The following is a 14,941-nucleotide window of genomic DNA, read 5'->3' as shown; positions in this document are numbered from 1 at the left end:
CGATTATAAGAATAACCTTTGCTAGGCCAACTTGATCCTGGCCTTAAAACATTTATTTCCACATGTGGCTCCTTTATGAGTTCTGACTATTTACCCCTCTGAGATGTATAAAAAGCCATACAGATTGCCGTAACCATACATTTCTGATCAATATCTTGTTAAATATGGCCTTTTCATGGTAGAGATGACTTTCCATATGCAAATTCCGGCTTTCTGAAATAATGAGCCAACTTGAAAAGCTGCTAAGTAATGACAAAAATAGTAAGCTGTGATTATCGCTTAATAGGAAACTCAGTGAAAGAGTCATTTAAAACCGGATTGATAAAGCAGATGAGAGTATTCTGTATGAAAGGAGAACAAATCTGTAAAAGGCTGGGTTACATAATTGACCTTCTTCTCTCCCCAGCATCTCCAGGTCTCTGAATTCAATCCAACGAGTGCTATTCCACAACTTTAGGCTTGTGGCCTCCTGGGATCTTGCAGGATTCTGCTCGGGAAGGTGTTGGACTCTGTCCTTATGATGAGAGTCAATAAAAACAAACTTGGCTAAACGGTACCCCAGCTTCATCAACTGCCTTAAGCCCAGGAGAGCTGAGCTTTCAGTCGAGTTGAGAGGGAGTGCCAAGGGTCTGAATCAGGCTGAGTGGCTTTTGAAGGGTTGATTGGGAATTGAAATAGCTCTTTCACATTGCAGATTAGTCATCTCCAAATGATAGCATGCGTGCAACAAGTTTCTTGTCAGATCTTTTGACATTGCTCGTTGACACCTGTCCTTGTTATAGAACTGAGGGAAATTTGGTCTCTTGCCTTCTCCCCCGAGTCTTTTAGCTTTCAATTGTCATTCTCCATTAGCAAGTGGATAACCTAAAACAGTGCATCTAGAGGAACAATTTGTTCCAAGCTGGCTCCTTGCTCAGTCAGACTCAGCAGGCCCAGGAAATGGCGTTACTCAATCAAATTAGACTTTACTGGCATGTTAATCTGGTCCGCTGAATGCTCTGTGCACTGCTGAGTCTGTAAATAAAAAAAAAAAAAAAAAAAAGCTGCAATTCTTGAGGCACAGACCTATCCACTTCCTGCTATTTTTCAAAAAATACTCAACACGTAAAACAAATCTCATGCTGTGGGAGTTCTTGGCTCTATGGAAGGTCTTAGAAGGAGGCTTTGGACCCCTGTCAACAGTCCTGAGAGCCTTAGGAGTGCTCTCATTGCTTTTTTTACTGGGGGCTGTACCCTGCTGTCCTACCTCTGCTGTCCTCTGGTGCTTTCATCTGCACGTGTTGCCCACAGCCAGGCATGGCCCGTTGCCTCACATTGTTAAGGACTTAACCAGATGGAGAATGGAGGCATTTCACCATCTCTGCTCAGGCCTTCTAATGTCATGAAAAGAATCCCATGTGTCAGAGCAGAAAACTGGCATTTGGGTGTTGTTTTAGTACCTGAATGGTCCACAGTCAAAGGAGGGAGGCAGGGACATGATGGTGTAAGCCACAGGCAGGAGGCTGAGGAACAGGATCAACAGCAACAGTCCCATGTAAAAATTATTAGACTTGGATGCTTTGAAGACTCGTTCATGAGGGACATTGCTACTCATGACAGCCCAGCACTGAAAATACATGGAGGTTAATAAGCGCAGCACGTTTATACCCACAAGCCCTGGTGCGTAAAAGGATCCCATCCTGAAAAGGAAAGGAGAAGGACAAGTGCTATTTTTCTGACAGACTGGAAGGGTTTTTCTTTTCAGAAGATGGAAAAAAAAGTGTTCATGTGGTAGCAAGTTGGCCCACAAATAAAGTCTGAGCAGGCTGGCTTGTGCTACCCTGTGCTCCCAGAGGAGAAGCTGTCTGCATCCGTGTTAGGGTACGGTAACCATACACTGAGGACCAGTGATGTCTCAGACCTTTCAGTGCTTGTAAAGAAAGATTTTTCAGTTTGTGATAAAAATTGCTTGGGGATAGCTTGGAAAATAGCAGGCGAGCGTAACCATCAGGGAGAGACCTCCCTGAGTCTGCAGAGATGTTGTAGAAGGGGAACAGGCAGAAATCATCAGTCCGTGGCAAAAGAAACCTTGCTTCAAGAGGAAGTGAGGGTGCTTTGTGCTGTTGCCTGTTGCTTCCCATGCAGTCTCAGTAGGCCAGGACAGCTCCTGTTTTCCCTTCCTTGGGGCAGTTTTAGGATGTGCCTCTCCTGCCCGACCTGCTCAGTGGCCTCCATGCCCATCCTTGCATTGACATGTAAGCTCGTGGGTACCCCCAAAACCCTTTCTCATCCCGCAGTGTGTGGACCATATTAATACGTTTTTACCACTGGGAAAAAAATTACTTAATAAAAGTGAGAGGGTTTGCAAGATTCTTCTCTGCTGCAGTTATGCCACTGCTACCCTTGGATGAATAAGCTGGCATTTTCAAATTTCCACTTTTATAGTCAAGCACAGAAAGCCAAACAATCAGAGAAACCAAACCCCAAAGGTTATTCTAGCTGACCTGGAAGATTTTAACTCCTCTGGCAGGTTTTCTGAATAATGAAAAAACCCACCAAAAAGAACAACAACAAAAAAAAAGGAAATATCTTACCAAATCATTCCCTGGTTGAAGACCAAACCCAAAACATTGCCGCTAATGTCAAACTCTGCGTAGGATGGCTGCATGGGGAAAGAAAGGAGAGTCTGTTGTTGCTAGAGGTACCTGCTGTTGTTTGCTGTTGGGTATAAGGATGCTTATATAAGGCTGGTATGAAGAGATTTCTGGGAGGGCTCCTGCTGCGTGCGTATTGCTTGAATGACCAGCAGCAGTGTGGCGAAAGCAAAATTGGAGCTACTGCGCTGTGGGCTGCTGCTTCTCTCTTGGCTTGCTGAAAATTGGAAAGATATATGGAGGTGCTTAGAGTTGCTCTGTGTTCATTTCTCCCCGCTAATATAAAGCCAGCTGTGAGCAAAGGAGCCATGGCACGGGACTAGGTTTTACACCCCAGCTGGCTACAGACCTACAGTTCCACCCTGGTAAAACATTGAATGTTTAAATGGTGATAATGATGAGCTGGAGGGCAGATGCTACGCCAGATATATCCATGTCCCCAGGTCTTGCAGCAGCAGGCTACTGAAGACAGAAACAGAGGGCAAAGGGAGAGAAATATGAGGGAATGTATGACCTGATGGGTATCTGGTGGCATTTTGCTCTGTGCTAGCCAGTAGCTAAAATACTGCTTTATATGGAGCAACCTGCCTGATGCGGGTGCTAATGGTGGTAAGTCCAGAAAAGTCTGGTCCAATCTATTGACAGTATTTGTTGTTTTATAAATTATTATTCTGCTAGATTTGCCTACGATGAAGATACAGTTTCTGCTACATACCTCTATTTTTGTGCACACAAAACTCAGATGAATTCTGGCAGATTAAACTATGTGTAAAGTTTTCCTTTTACATTTTCCTGAAAAAAAGGTGGGTTTTTTTACTGAAATGCAGAAAGCACAGTTCTAAGAAATGATGGGTGATGCCCTTAGATGTTTGAAATGTCCTGTGCACTATGTCCATTTTTCACGCATTTTGCATGTAATTAATACCATCAGTGTTCATAAAGTTGAGGTTTAAGATGTTTTATGATGAAAACTCAAGAGAAGGCTAGTCAGAGTCTTGCTCAGCTGACTGCTCATAGCTTTGGGGAGGGGTGGGTGCAAACATTGTTTTTGTTACTTTGATTCCAGTCCACTTCTACTTCAAACCTTTAGCTAGAGGTTGATACTGGCTCTTTTTTTCCCACAAAAACAAAGACAACTTTCAGTGCCTGCTGTCCTCTGCCTTGAGTACTTCTGTGTGAGAAGGCTGGGTTAAGCAAGAGACTTGCTCACTATATACATTAGAAAAATGCATATACAGTTGTGCTGGTGCCCATGGCTAGGCTGGGTTTAGATGGCTGTTACCAAACCATCCTTCACTCCTTTTTCATTCCTGAGCCAAGGGAAAAAAAACCCCAACCCTTCCTTGAACACCAGTGGAGTAATACACGTAGCACCAGGAAGAATACGCGAAGATGTAGGAGAAGAAGAGGAGGGAAGCCCACAGTGCTCCCTTCTTTCTGTAACTACCATGGGAGGCATGACAGGAGAGTTTTGCCTTTTCCAGATCGCAGAACGCCAACCCTCTAGCGCTGCCCATGTTATGGGCTGCAAATTAACACTACTTCTTAGTCCTAATAAATAAGGGCCTCGCTTTGCTCCTTCTGAGCTCCCTGGGTTGGACTGCTCGTTTGCAAAAGCTGACCTGCTGGAGCATGTTAGTCCGGGCGTCCCCCGATGGATGCTGTATGGGGGTTTGTTTCTTAGTGCAAAATCGCCTTGCAGCCTACCTGGGCTGATGCTGAATGCCAGGGGAAAGGAGAGAGGGAAGTGCAGAATAAGCCCTAAAGCAGCTCTTTTAAATTTCACTGAGGATGAATGTCCAGGAAATGTTTTTTAGTTTTTGTTTGTGTATATCAAGGTGTGCCTGCAGGACAGAAGAGACTTCCAGCTATTTGTACAATTGATGTCTTAAGAATGAAGAAAACCCTGTGTGGTATTTCTAAAGGCTGTTTTGAGGAAAGCATCTAAAAAAAAAAAAAAAATTCAAAGGCGGCTAACAAAGTGAGAGGAGGACATTGCCAGGAGGAGGAAACCAGAAGCTTCAACAAGACCGTGATCTGTGAGCATGTGCAATGGGAGCAATTTCAAGCTGCTTGGCTGCAGGGGCATCCTCTGAGCTACGAAATCCCTTGGCCACACTGGGAAATGTCCTCTGCCTCCTCTAAAAGAAATACAAAGAGCTCCACAAGCAGAAAAATACCTGTTGTGCCCCAACTGCCCTTGCTTGATCAGGCCCCTGTAGACACCTGCAAAACCCTCCTCTTTGATCTTTTCCAGACCCTTCCTGGAAACCCTCCCAGTATGACAGCTAGGCAGCTGGTGCACTACTATAATTGTAATCTTGCAACCTATTTCCATCTCTCTGAATCCATCCAGTTTTGTCACTTGTTATGTGAAAAAATGGACTCATCTTTTTTTTTGGGTTTTTTCATTATTTTGTTCTGTATTTGTGCAGCTCCAGTACTAGCTGCTTTGGTAATGTAGCCTTTATGAATACCAAAATGTCCTGCGCTGTTGGGTGTTGTGCATGCATGAGAGGGGAATGAAATGCCTCCTGCTCCACTACAGCAGAAGTAACACCAGCTTCCAACATCGATCAGAAGGCGGTGCTGTGAGTAAAGCGTGCTACTGCCTGTGGGGAGGGCAATGAACGGGAAGGTCTGGGGCTTTGAGAAGAGGTATAGAAGGGCCCAGAGGTTTGAGGTTATAACACATTTTTTTTAACTCAGCTTCATGTTTTAAAGTCTTGAGGTGGGAGATAGAACTGCATTTTTGTAGGGTTCTTTCTGGGATGGAACTGATTGATCCAGAGAAGTGATGCAGAGACTACCTACACCAATTAAATGATCAGACAAGACTGGAGGACCACTGGAAGCATTCAAAACCAATCTGTTTGTAGCATTTGACCAAATGGTCCTAAATTACTTCTATCTTCTCAGCTACAAGACACTGACTTACAAATCCAGCCTCTAGGTCCCAGCACCAACAGTAATTCACAAATCTGACGAAGCATGCTCGGATGAAATCTCCCACCAGGATGGTTATGTAGGTCACCAGGATATCAGATACGGTGAGCCTTACAAACTCCTACAATTTAAAACAAGGAAAAAATATTTAACTCCTATAATTTCAGTAGTGCATTCGGGATTGTATTTTTTGTTAAGCTATTTGTCTTTATATGATAGTAACCTTCAGCAAAGCATGCCATGAGCAAACTCCCTGCCTGTTTTCAAACACTCAGCAGTGCCTAAACTTTTGCCTCTGTGCTTGGGACCCACGAGCTCTGTTACAGCCATTAGCCCTGATAGTTGCTGCTAGCGTTATTGACCGCACTATATGTTGTGGCAGTGCATAAAATGGAAGCAGAATGTTAATGCTGCAGTAATGCTGGTGTAAAACATATACACTGAGGGTGATTTTGGCTGTGCATAGCTCTGCTATGGCTCAGCTCCATAATTTTCACAGGGACTCCTGAGGAAAATGCTCAGTTGTAAACAGGAGCTGTGAGGAAGTGTAGAGAGGGACAATGTGCAAGAGAAGAAGGGTAAAATTGCAGGCAGAAGTAGGACTTGTAGGATGGAGATAGCTGGTATCCCAAGGATTCAAAAGGAAAAACAGTTAGGAGACAAGGTTCAAAAGTCTGAGGGGGAAAAAACAAGGATCTGGAGGATGACAGCTCAGCTGCACCGAGGATCAGCCCCTTCTGAGGAGCAACATGGCTGGTTTTTCCCCACTTGACTGAAAACCTTTTGGCTAGTGAAGACCCATTGGGTGTACACAGTAATGCATAGCCTCATAGCTTGGTAAGACCTAGCTATATATATAAGCCAATAAATAATTGCTTTTACTTTTTAAGTTGTGCATTGTCTGGCTGCAGAGCATCTTGGTGCAAGGTGAAGGTTGCAGGGTGGGTTTGTGGGTGAAATTCTGAGGGCTTGAAGGCTGCCCTGCATGCATTTGATTTTTGCCTAATTCTGCTTTCATCCCATGGCCTCACGATGTGTTAGAGGTTGGGATGTGTCAGGAGTTCCCTTGAGGCACATCCTCTAGTTGGGTTTTACTCGTGCTCCAAAGCTGCTCTGCAACATGAAATGCAGCTCTAAGTGGAGAAGTTTGCTTCAAAGGCACAGTTGTGATCTGAACGAAAACACGAGGCAGGTGTGGCTGCAGGCTACCCAGCCTTTTGGGCTCTTCATGGCATGGGCCACAGAGCTGCATGTGCCCTGGGTGCTTCCAGCTGGGGATTTCACCACCATGGCTTGAGAACCATGGCCAAGGACTTATGCTGCCTTGGTGGTGCTATGTGAGAGTTGGGTGGGGAGATGTCATTTGCAAGGAAAATTTCAAGCCTGGAAATTCTAAAACCCATCAACAACTACCAAAAAACCCCCAAACCAGCCCAGAGACTGACTACATAATGAATTTCTTACAATGCCGACAGTTGTCTCCCAGCAGGGTCCCCTGGGCACATCCGCGGGATCAAGGGGAGGTGGGGTAGCGGTGCTGCCATTCACCACAGATGAGTTGTGGTGGCCAAGCAGCGTCCAGTGCGTGATGTTCTTCACCACATCCTCTTCAGCCAGCTGCAATGAAGAGACCCAGCCCCCCACAGCCAAAACCATCAGGAAGTAAGGGTCCCAGAGGACATGTTTGGAGAAACCGGAGGTATTGGGTTGCTCCCCTCCTCCCTAGCAGTCACCATCCATCATATAAGCATCTGCTTACAACAGAGTTGCAGCGCTGGCAATAGAACAGAAATTCCTTCCCTTTTGCAAGGAGCAGGGGAGCAGCAGCCCTTTCAGACTGAAAGCAGATTGGGCACCATGAGTTTTGGGGAGCTAGTCTGCTCCCCGCACACAGAGGGAGCCAACCTCCTTCAAGACTGCTGTGTGCAGAGGGAGCCTCCACCCACTCTTCATTCCTCACTTCCTTCATAATTTTTCAGGACCGAGCAAACCGCCCCGATTCCTCCAATTCTTCTCAGCTTGAAACAGAGTAATTTTTTTTCTGTGGATCAGTTAGACATTTATCCTTTCCTGCAGTTATCTGCCTGCAACACGCTACCAGGATAATGTTAAGGGGGGTGTGTGTGTGAAGAGGATTATAAACTATATCCTCAGGGTCTGTGTTAATAGAAATTGCAAACGGTGTCAGATGGAAAAAAAAATCGGATTACCCTAACATGCCGTGGTTATAGGAGACAATAACCACTCTCTTTTCAGGGCTGTGAAGAGAAGCTGGAGACTCTCTGGAAACCCCTCTGGTCAGTGAGCCTTCTTGGGGTGCTGCAGCCAATGCTCGAGAGAAGTGGGGACGGGGGAAGCACCTGCTGCAAAGAGGGCAATCATCCCTGCTGGCTGTAGGGCCGGGCTGCGCTCTCCCTCAGCTCTGGAAAATGCTAGTGAACGTGGCTTTTCAGCTTAGCTCTTACTTTTTCGTTGACGTCATCCATCAAGGCCAACAAAAACGTGTAGAGGTTCCCAAGGAAGAGCGCAAAGATCCGCCCCAGTTGCCATTTCAGCCCGATGCGGGGATGGTAATTTTCTAATGCAGCGATGGTTTCGAACAGCGGAGGGCAAAACATGCCCAGCAAGGACATCACAATTTCAACCTGCCCCATGAGGAAAACAGATTACTGCTAACGGTAACATCAGCAACTATCTTTCTTTGAGCAGAGCAGGGGCCGCCAGCAACTGGTTGGTTTCTGCAGGATTTATAAAGGGGAGGGAGCCAAAGCGAGCTCAGCTGCTGGCTTTGCTTAGTGTGCAGGCAGCACAGTGCCAGGCTTCGGGGCTGGGTTGCACGGCTTGCTTTTGCAGGAGCACTTTTGCTGTTATCTCAAAGGGATGAGCTCTGAAGAATTTGTTCCCTGTCAGTCCAGGCTCATGAATATTTAGGCTCCTCAAGTCCCTCATAGTACTGCTTGCATCAGCTCCGAGGTTCTTATTTTAGTTTTGGAGGAAGCGCAAGACTTGGCTTGTGTGCATAAAGATAATTAGTCGATGCTAATGTTTATTTTCCACGTTCAGCACCTTTGCTTTTGCAATAGGCAATTATGGATTTGAACGGAAGCACATCAAGGACTCGTTTTTGCAGCTCAAGGAAATATGTCCTGGTGGTATTTTTGTTCCTCTGTGTGGTGTGAGATGCTAAGTCGTGCTGTGGTCAGTGAGGTCGTCGGCAAGTCAGCGTTAGCTCGGGCATGACTTGCAGGCTCTGTCTTTTTTTACAGCCCTGTAGTGCCCGCTGGCCTGCAGAGGACCATGCCTGTACGGCTGCTGCCAGGCTCTGACTCATAAGTCTCTCTTCTTTTTTATTTTTTTGTGCTTTTCTTTCCAGGAGAGCGAACAATACCCAAAACTGTAGATATTCAGATCTCAAGTTATCACCAGGGAAGTCTCAGACATTAAACTTTTTTTTTTTTTAATAGGATATTTTTTCTCTGGGAAAATTTCACTTGAATGAATAAAAGCATTTCGTTAGAAAAGTGCTGTGTTGCTAATGTTTTCTGAGGGAATTATGAAAATGCGTGGCTCCAGGCTCTGACTCATAAGTCTCTCTTCTTTTTTTTTTTTTTTTGTGCTTTTCTTTCCAGGAGAGGGAACAATACCCAAAACTGTAGATATTCAGATCTCGAGTTATCACCAGGGAAGTCTCAGACATTAAACTTTTTTTTTTTTAATAGGATATTTTTTCTCTGGGAAAATTTCACTTGAATGAATAAAAGCATTTCGTTAGAAAAGTGCTGTGTTGCTAATGTTTTCTGAGGGAATTATGAAAATGCGTGGCTTTGAATTTAATTTGGCTTTGATATATAAATACATGATAATGTAGTATACATTGAAATTAAAACTTTCCATAGCACGAAACATTTTTTATTTTTTGTGAAGAGCTCCTGGATTTAAACTTCTTGTTCCAAAACCAGATATAGAAAAAATTTGACAACTGAATTTTTTCTGCAGGTTCTAAAACCTTATTCCCATAATTGAAGATGGACAATAAAGATCTGAGTTTAGCTTTATGTCTGTGGACATTTCTAAGGCTCAGAGAGCTTTCTACTACGACAGAGTTTGTAAGCATTAATATGCAACTTGAGGTAGATTCTTTAGAAAATGATCAGTGTTGTAAGTGCTGAAGATCCATTGATTTTTATTGTGATTTATTGTAAGAGTATTTTCCCCTCTCTGCAGGAATTGGTAACTTGCTCTGAAACTCTCAGTGAGACTGATGTGCTTTCCAGCTAAAACAAGTACAAACGTGCTGAAGGGGACTTCTGGGCCCTGGTAGGGAATCCCTCTGCCTCGGATGCTGTCCTCAAGCTGTGGCAATGATTATAGCGGTGTCCAAGGCAAATTATCACAGCAGAAAACTGGAAGCAAAGTTCTCTTACCTCATTTCTCTCATACCACCCAACGTTTTGCATTTTGGAAAAAGTCTGGGAGCGTTTCACCACAAAATAAATGAGGTAGCCGCTCCCGCACAAGCAGCATATGATGAGGATGTTAGCTAAAACCCGCAGGAACCTCCTCAGGTGGATGTTCTCATCCTTGTTGCTTTCTTGCTCATCCACAATAGACTCCTGAAAAAAACAAGGGTGCTCACAGAATTGGAGTGTCTCACAGCACTGAGCCTAAGGCAACATCAGATGGTTTTCCACCCTATGAAATACAACCCCTTCCTGTTCCGTCTATGTTGAACTTGGTGGTTTGTGTTAAGTTCAAACTAAGCTTCATACAGGCATCCTGGTTTGACTGAAAGACAGCAAGCGGCAAACAGCCTGACATGTCCCAGGGGAATGTGGTGGGGGAATTGCCCTCTGAAGGAAAACAGATTTTTTTTCAAATCCTAAAAAGGGGGTTAGGGTGACCCAGGGCACGGGATGTGGAGCTGCCATGGTTCAGCGCCATACCCTGTTCGTATGGAGAGAGGCTGTGCAGGTACCCAGACTTCCACTTAAACCTCTGCCGTGGTAGGCACTGGCACCATCCCCAGGAGGCGACAGACAAATGCTGGTTTGGGTTACCTTGAAGGTGGTGGTGATGGATGCAAACTTGTTGTCCGCTGTCTCTGGGTTGCCAATGAGGTAGTCCCAGCTGGTGAACATTTTCCAGCTAAAAACGAAGTTGTCATCATCCCCATCTGCTGTACTTTCATTGGCATTGCGTGCCATCCTGTGTAAGGACGTTTGTGGTGACAAGGTCAAAGAGTGTTTCGCTGAGCCACCGCGTGTCCTTCAGCTTTGCAAAGCGGTGCCGGTGGCTTTGGGATTGCTGGTGGGTAAGGAAGGAGCAGGGTGACCGTTCTTGGGGTTTGGGCGCAACTGTCTAACACATGCCATTGGACTTCAGGTTTAAGGAGAACGGAACTGTCAAACAGGGTCTTCAGGGCTATGCAGGTCTTGTTTAAAAACAGTAATGTAGAAAAAAAACTCGTATAGGTGATTAAAGGAGGTTAAGGATTGTTTCCAACAGCTAGTGCGTGAAGAAGGTCTATTTACAGTGCTTCTGGGTCCTAGGGTACTGTGTATGATTATGGCTACCTTTAGTTAGTTAAATTTGGTCAAAACACACTGGTGCCGCCCAAAACACCCACCGCAACACAAAGTTTTAGTGAGACTTCAGCTGCACAATGCTGGAGCCAAAGAGCTTGCAGCAAGTCATGCAGGGAGAGAAAAAGGATTATTTTTGTTAATCAGCATAGGAGCAGATATGGCTTCTGCTCTTTCCTCTCTATTATTTGATCCCTGAAATCCTTCTGTAACTCCCACTAGAGTTCCTAGCACCAGTCCCTCAAGGAAGGCGAGACAACAGATGCTGCAATTTCATGGCAAATGTACAGCAAATCCCCATGTCCCACTCCAGCCAAAGGCCTGCTGCACAGTAATAGGACCTGTTTCAGCAGCGATACAAATCCATGGCTTATTCTTTCTTGCAAAGGAAGGAAAACCTTTGTGTGGTGTGCCCTCCAAGCAGAGACAGGGAGGATTCTTTTTTTATTTTTGGCTTTGCAGAGACCGTCTCAGCAGTGAGAAGTGCCCCGGCTGCATCCTCAGTGCCCTGGGGATGCTGTGGGGGCCTCACCGGTTCTCATGGACGCAAGGGGCACGGAGACTGGGGCCCTGCTTTAAAACTCCAGTGCTTGGTTTTGGGATGCCTCAAAAGCAGTCTGGTAGCGTTTGGCTCTTTTCTGAACCCCTTGCACCACCTGTGTGACTCACATTGGCTTTCAGGAATAGTTTTTTGCATTGAAAGGATGGGAAAAGGAGCCTTTGAAAATTACTGTAAGTAAAATCCTCCAGGTACAAAATCCACTTGTTTGATGACCTTGTAGTAATGTTGGAGGAAGTGTTAAAGTGATCCAGAGAGGAGGAGGAGGAAGAGGAAGAAGATGATGGCTGGAGAAGGAGTTGGGAGGGTTGAAAATAATGCATGTGAGCACGTGGCCGAGGCAGGGGACTGCCCGGGTCCACCCAGCGCACCAGAGCCAGGGGTGGTGGGTGCTGAGGCTGAGAGCATGAACACCGCAGGCACACAGCCCTCTTTGCCCCAGGTTCCCCCAGCCATCTGGCCAAGGCTGGACCGAGCCATGAGCCGTGCCCATGGAGGCGAACCCAGCTGCAAGACGCATCTGTGTGGATTTTGCAGAGAGGGCAATGCCAGCTATACTTACGATCTTATAACAACCATCAGGCTGTAGCCGAATATGCTGATCCCAACCATGAAATATGCCATCGGCAGCCGGGATTTTAACCAGCCAATTGTCCCCTGGTTTTTGTTTTAGCCATAAAAGAGCGCTGAGTATTTGATGTAGCCCTGGAGGAAAAGCAAAAGCAAACCTTTGTGTAAGCTGTGCAGATTTTCTGCAGAAAAGAGGTTTCTGGTGAAAACTGAAGATTTAAAACAAGGAAAATCAGCTTGGAACAATTTTTAGTGTCTCATTCTCGACTCTTTGCTGCCCTGTCACCTTTGAGAGCCATCCTCCTAAGAGCTCATCCTTCTAAGAGAGGGGAGAAGAGGGGGATCACATCAGAGGATACTGGCTCAAAGCTAAAATGTAGGTTTTATCCATCACTGTTTCATCCCTCCCAGAAAAACCTATTTATGGCTCCTTGTGGCTGTAGCCCGCCTGCTTCTCTAAGCCAGTATCAAACACTCAGATCTTGTAGAACTGCTGTAGTAAAGGGGTTTCCTACCATGATATGAAACTTCTTTTTTCAGCTAGGAGGCAGCCTTTTACTGGCTACCACCTGCAGAGCAAATATAACTAAAGACTAAAATCAAAGCATCACTTTCCTGTGGAAAGCAGAGCTCAGACACAATATCAACCATGTTGTTTCAAGTAAATCTATTTTTTGCTGTACAAATTGTTGGACATTCAGTGGGTGTGCAGATCTTCTAATCTGCATTAGCAATCTCCCTATTTTTCTGTCAAATCTCATCCAACTTGATGTGTATCATTGCATATTGTACTTCTCTATTTTTTTGCCTGTTGTCTTTCAGCTCATAAGTTAAGCATAGTTAATCAGTCTGGCCATGATAGTTGAGCAAGCTCCCCTCCAATCAAGCCTTTGGAAAGGCAAAAATTGAGACATAACTTGAAGCTCATATCAGAGGCTGCGTAATACCTCTTGTTTGGAGACATTGAATAATTTGCGGGGGAAGGGACCTCTGGCGGTCATCTAGTCAAGCCCCCTGTTCAAAGCAGAGCCAATTTCAAAATTAAGTGCTGTGGCTCAGGGCCATGTCGAGCTGAATGTTGAAAAGCTCCAATGATGGAGATCCTATGACCTTTCTGGGCCTCTCTTCCAGTGTTTGACCACCTTCATTTAATCAACTCGACTAAGCTCCCCCAAAGCACTAGGTTTTTCATTCCTGACCTAATATAAAGCTTTGGTATCCCTGGGTGCCGCATTAGCTGCGTGTTTGCCCTGCACGAAGCGCAGGGCCACCGCTACAGGACAACTCTGCACGTGTTTCTGCCAGTGCCGCTGAGCCACTCGGGGAGATGTGGCAAGCCCGTGGCTGGCACGCCACAGCACGGCTGCTTGGGGCTTGTAGTGTCTTATGTATAACCTGTGCTGGGGAGGTGTAATGAAAAAAGCCTTATAAAATATAATGTTCCTGGAAGGCGCTAGTAAAGTTTTTTTCTCAGGCTGTAATCCCAAACCTTTGTGGTTTTGATTCATCAAATGGCGGGGACTGACAAATGAGTTTCTCTGCTTGCATCATCCAGTATGTTCTTTAAACTCCATTTGTGAGACATGGTGTCTGGTGTCCAAGTGAGATTTATTCCTCTCTACTCCTCTAGAAATCCATGATGTGACCTCCTTGCTGTCAAAGCGTACATTTCCCTGGCTCCTCTCTCTTGAAATGTATTTTTCATGATCACAGTATTGACTCTTAATTTTATGCCTGCTCTGAAATATGTTTCCTCATTGCACCTCTCCCGTGGAGCACACTGGAATAAGCAACTATTCATTTTCAAAGGGCAAGCCTCTGTGAAGGGCTTCATTTGATATCTTCTGGCTGCAGAAGGTGTACGTGTACATCGTTGCCCCATAGCTGGAGGTCGCTTCTCAAGCTTGCCTGATTGCTCCCTGGTGTCTGACAGCAAGGGAGCGGGTACGGGATGGGGACCGGTACAGCAAAGGGGCTCAGAGGATGGAGCCCTCAGTGATAGCAGGGGAACATAGACGTACGTACCAAGCACGTACCACCACAGGCAGGAGACTGGCAGGTCATGGAATCCAGCCTTTGATACAATGGTACAGCCTCATCCAAGAGCAAATTTCATTACTGGTATGCATATAGTTTATGGTCTCCCAGACAAAACCAGTAGCTGTAGTTCAGCAACACTCCTGCAGGGTTTTTTGTTGTTTGTTTGGGGGTTTTATTTTGGTTTTCTTTCTTGATGAATGAGTTTAAATGCTGTTTCTTATATTTTTACAGTATGCCACTCAAATGAGCTTTTCATTCAGTGCAGTGTTATTCAAAATGTTGCTAATTCACCTCTGAATTTTGGATTCTGGCAAGTGAGTGAAAGTGCTGGGACAGCAAGAGGTAAAAGGATCCTCAGCAGAAAATGGGTAGTGGTCTGGTCCTGTCAGGTTCCTGGACACACCAGTATTTGAAGCCTTATTAATAAATTAATTTAAATAATCTGGCTTACTTTAAATTGTTGTTGGAGGTATTTTTAGCTAAGGGAATTGTGGTAGGGTTTATTACAGAAGGCAATGTGTGCTGGTGGCCCAGAAGGCCAGCCGTACTCTGGGCTGCATCAAAAGAAGTGTGGCCAGCAGGTCGAGGGAGGTGATTCTGCCCCTCTACTC

At 45.4% G+C, this 14,941-nt stretch overlaps 1 protein-coding gene across 1 annotated transcript in view; it reads right to left on the bottom strand.

The window, feature by feature from the left end:
- The window catches only part of TMC2 (transmembrane channel like 2), a 36,220-nt gene that overhangs the window by 9,663 nt on the left and 11,616 nt on the right, over window positions 1-14,941 (bottom strand). Inside the window, 8 exon segments of the mRNA XM_009646140.1 lie at window positions 1,440-1,679; window positions 2,574-2,641; window positions 5,572-5,700; window positions 7,044-7,196; window positions 8,045-8,224; window positions 10,004-10,192; window positions 10,637-10,784; window positions 12,283-12,425. Coding sequence (XP_009644435.1) covers window positions 1,440-1,679; window positions 2,574-2,641; window positions 5,572-5,700; window positions 7,044-7,196; window positions 8,045-8,224; window positions 10,004-10,192; window positions 10,637-10,784; window positions 12,283-12,425 — 1,250 coding nt within the window.

This window comes from Egretta garzetta, unplaced genomic scaffold (assembly GCF_000687185.1).
Source record: "Egretta garzetta isolate BGI_Z169 unplaced genomic scaffold, ASM68718v1 scaffold409, whole genome shotgun sequence".
NCBI lineage: Eukaryota > Metazoa > Chordata > Aves > Pelecaniformes > Ardeidae > Egretta > Egretta garzetta.
This window is presented reverse-complemented; position numbering and strand designations above follow the sequence as displayed.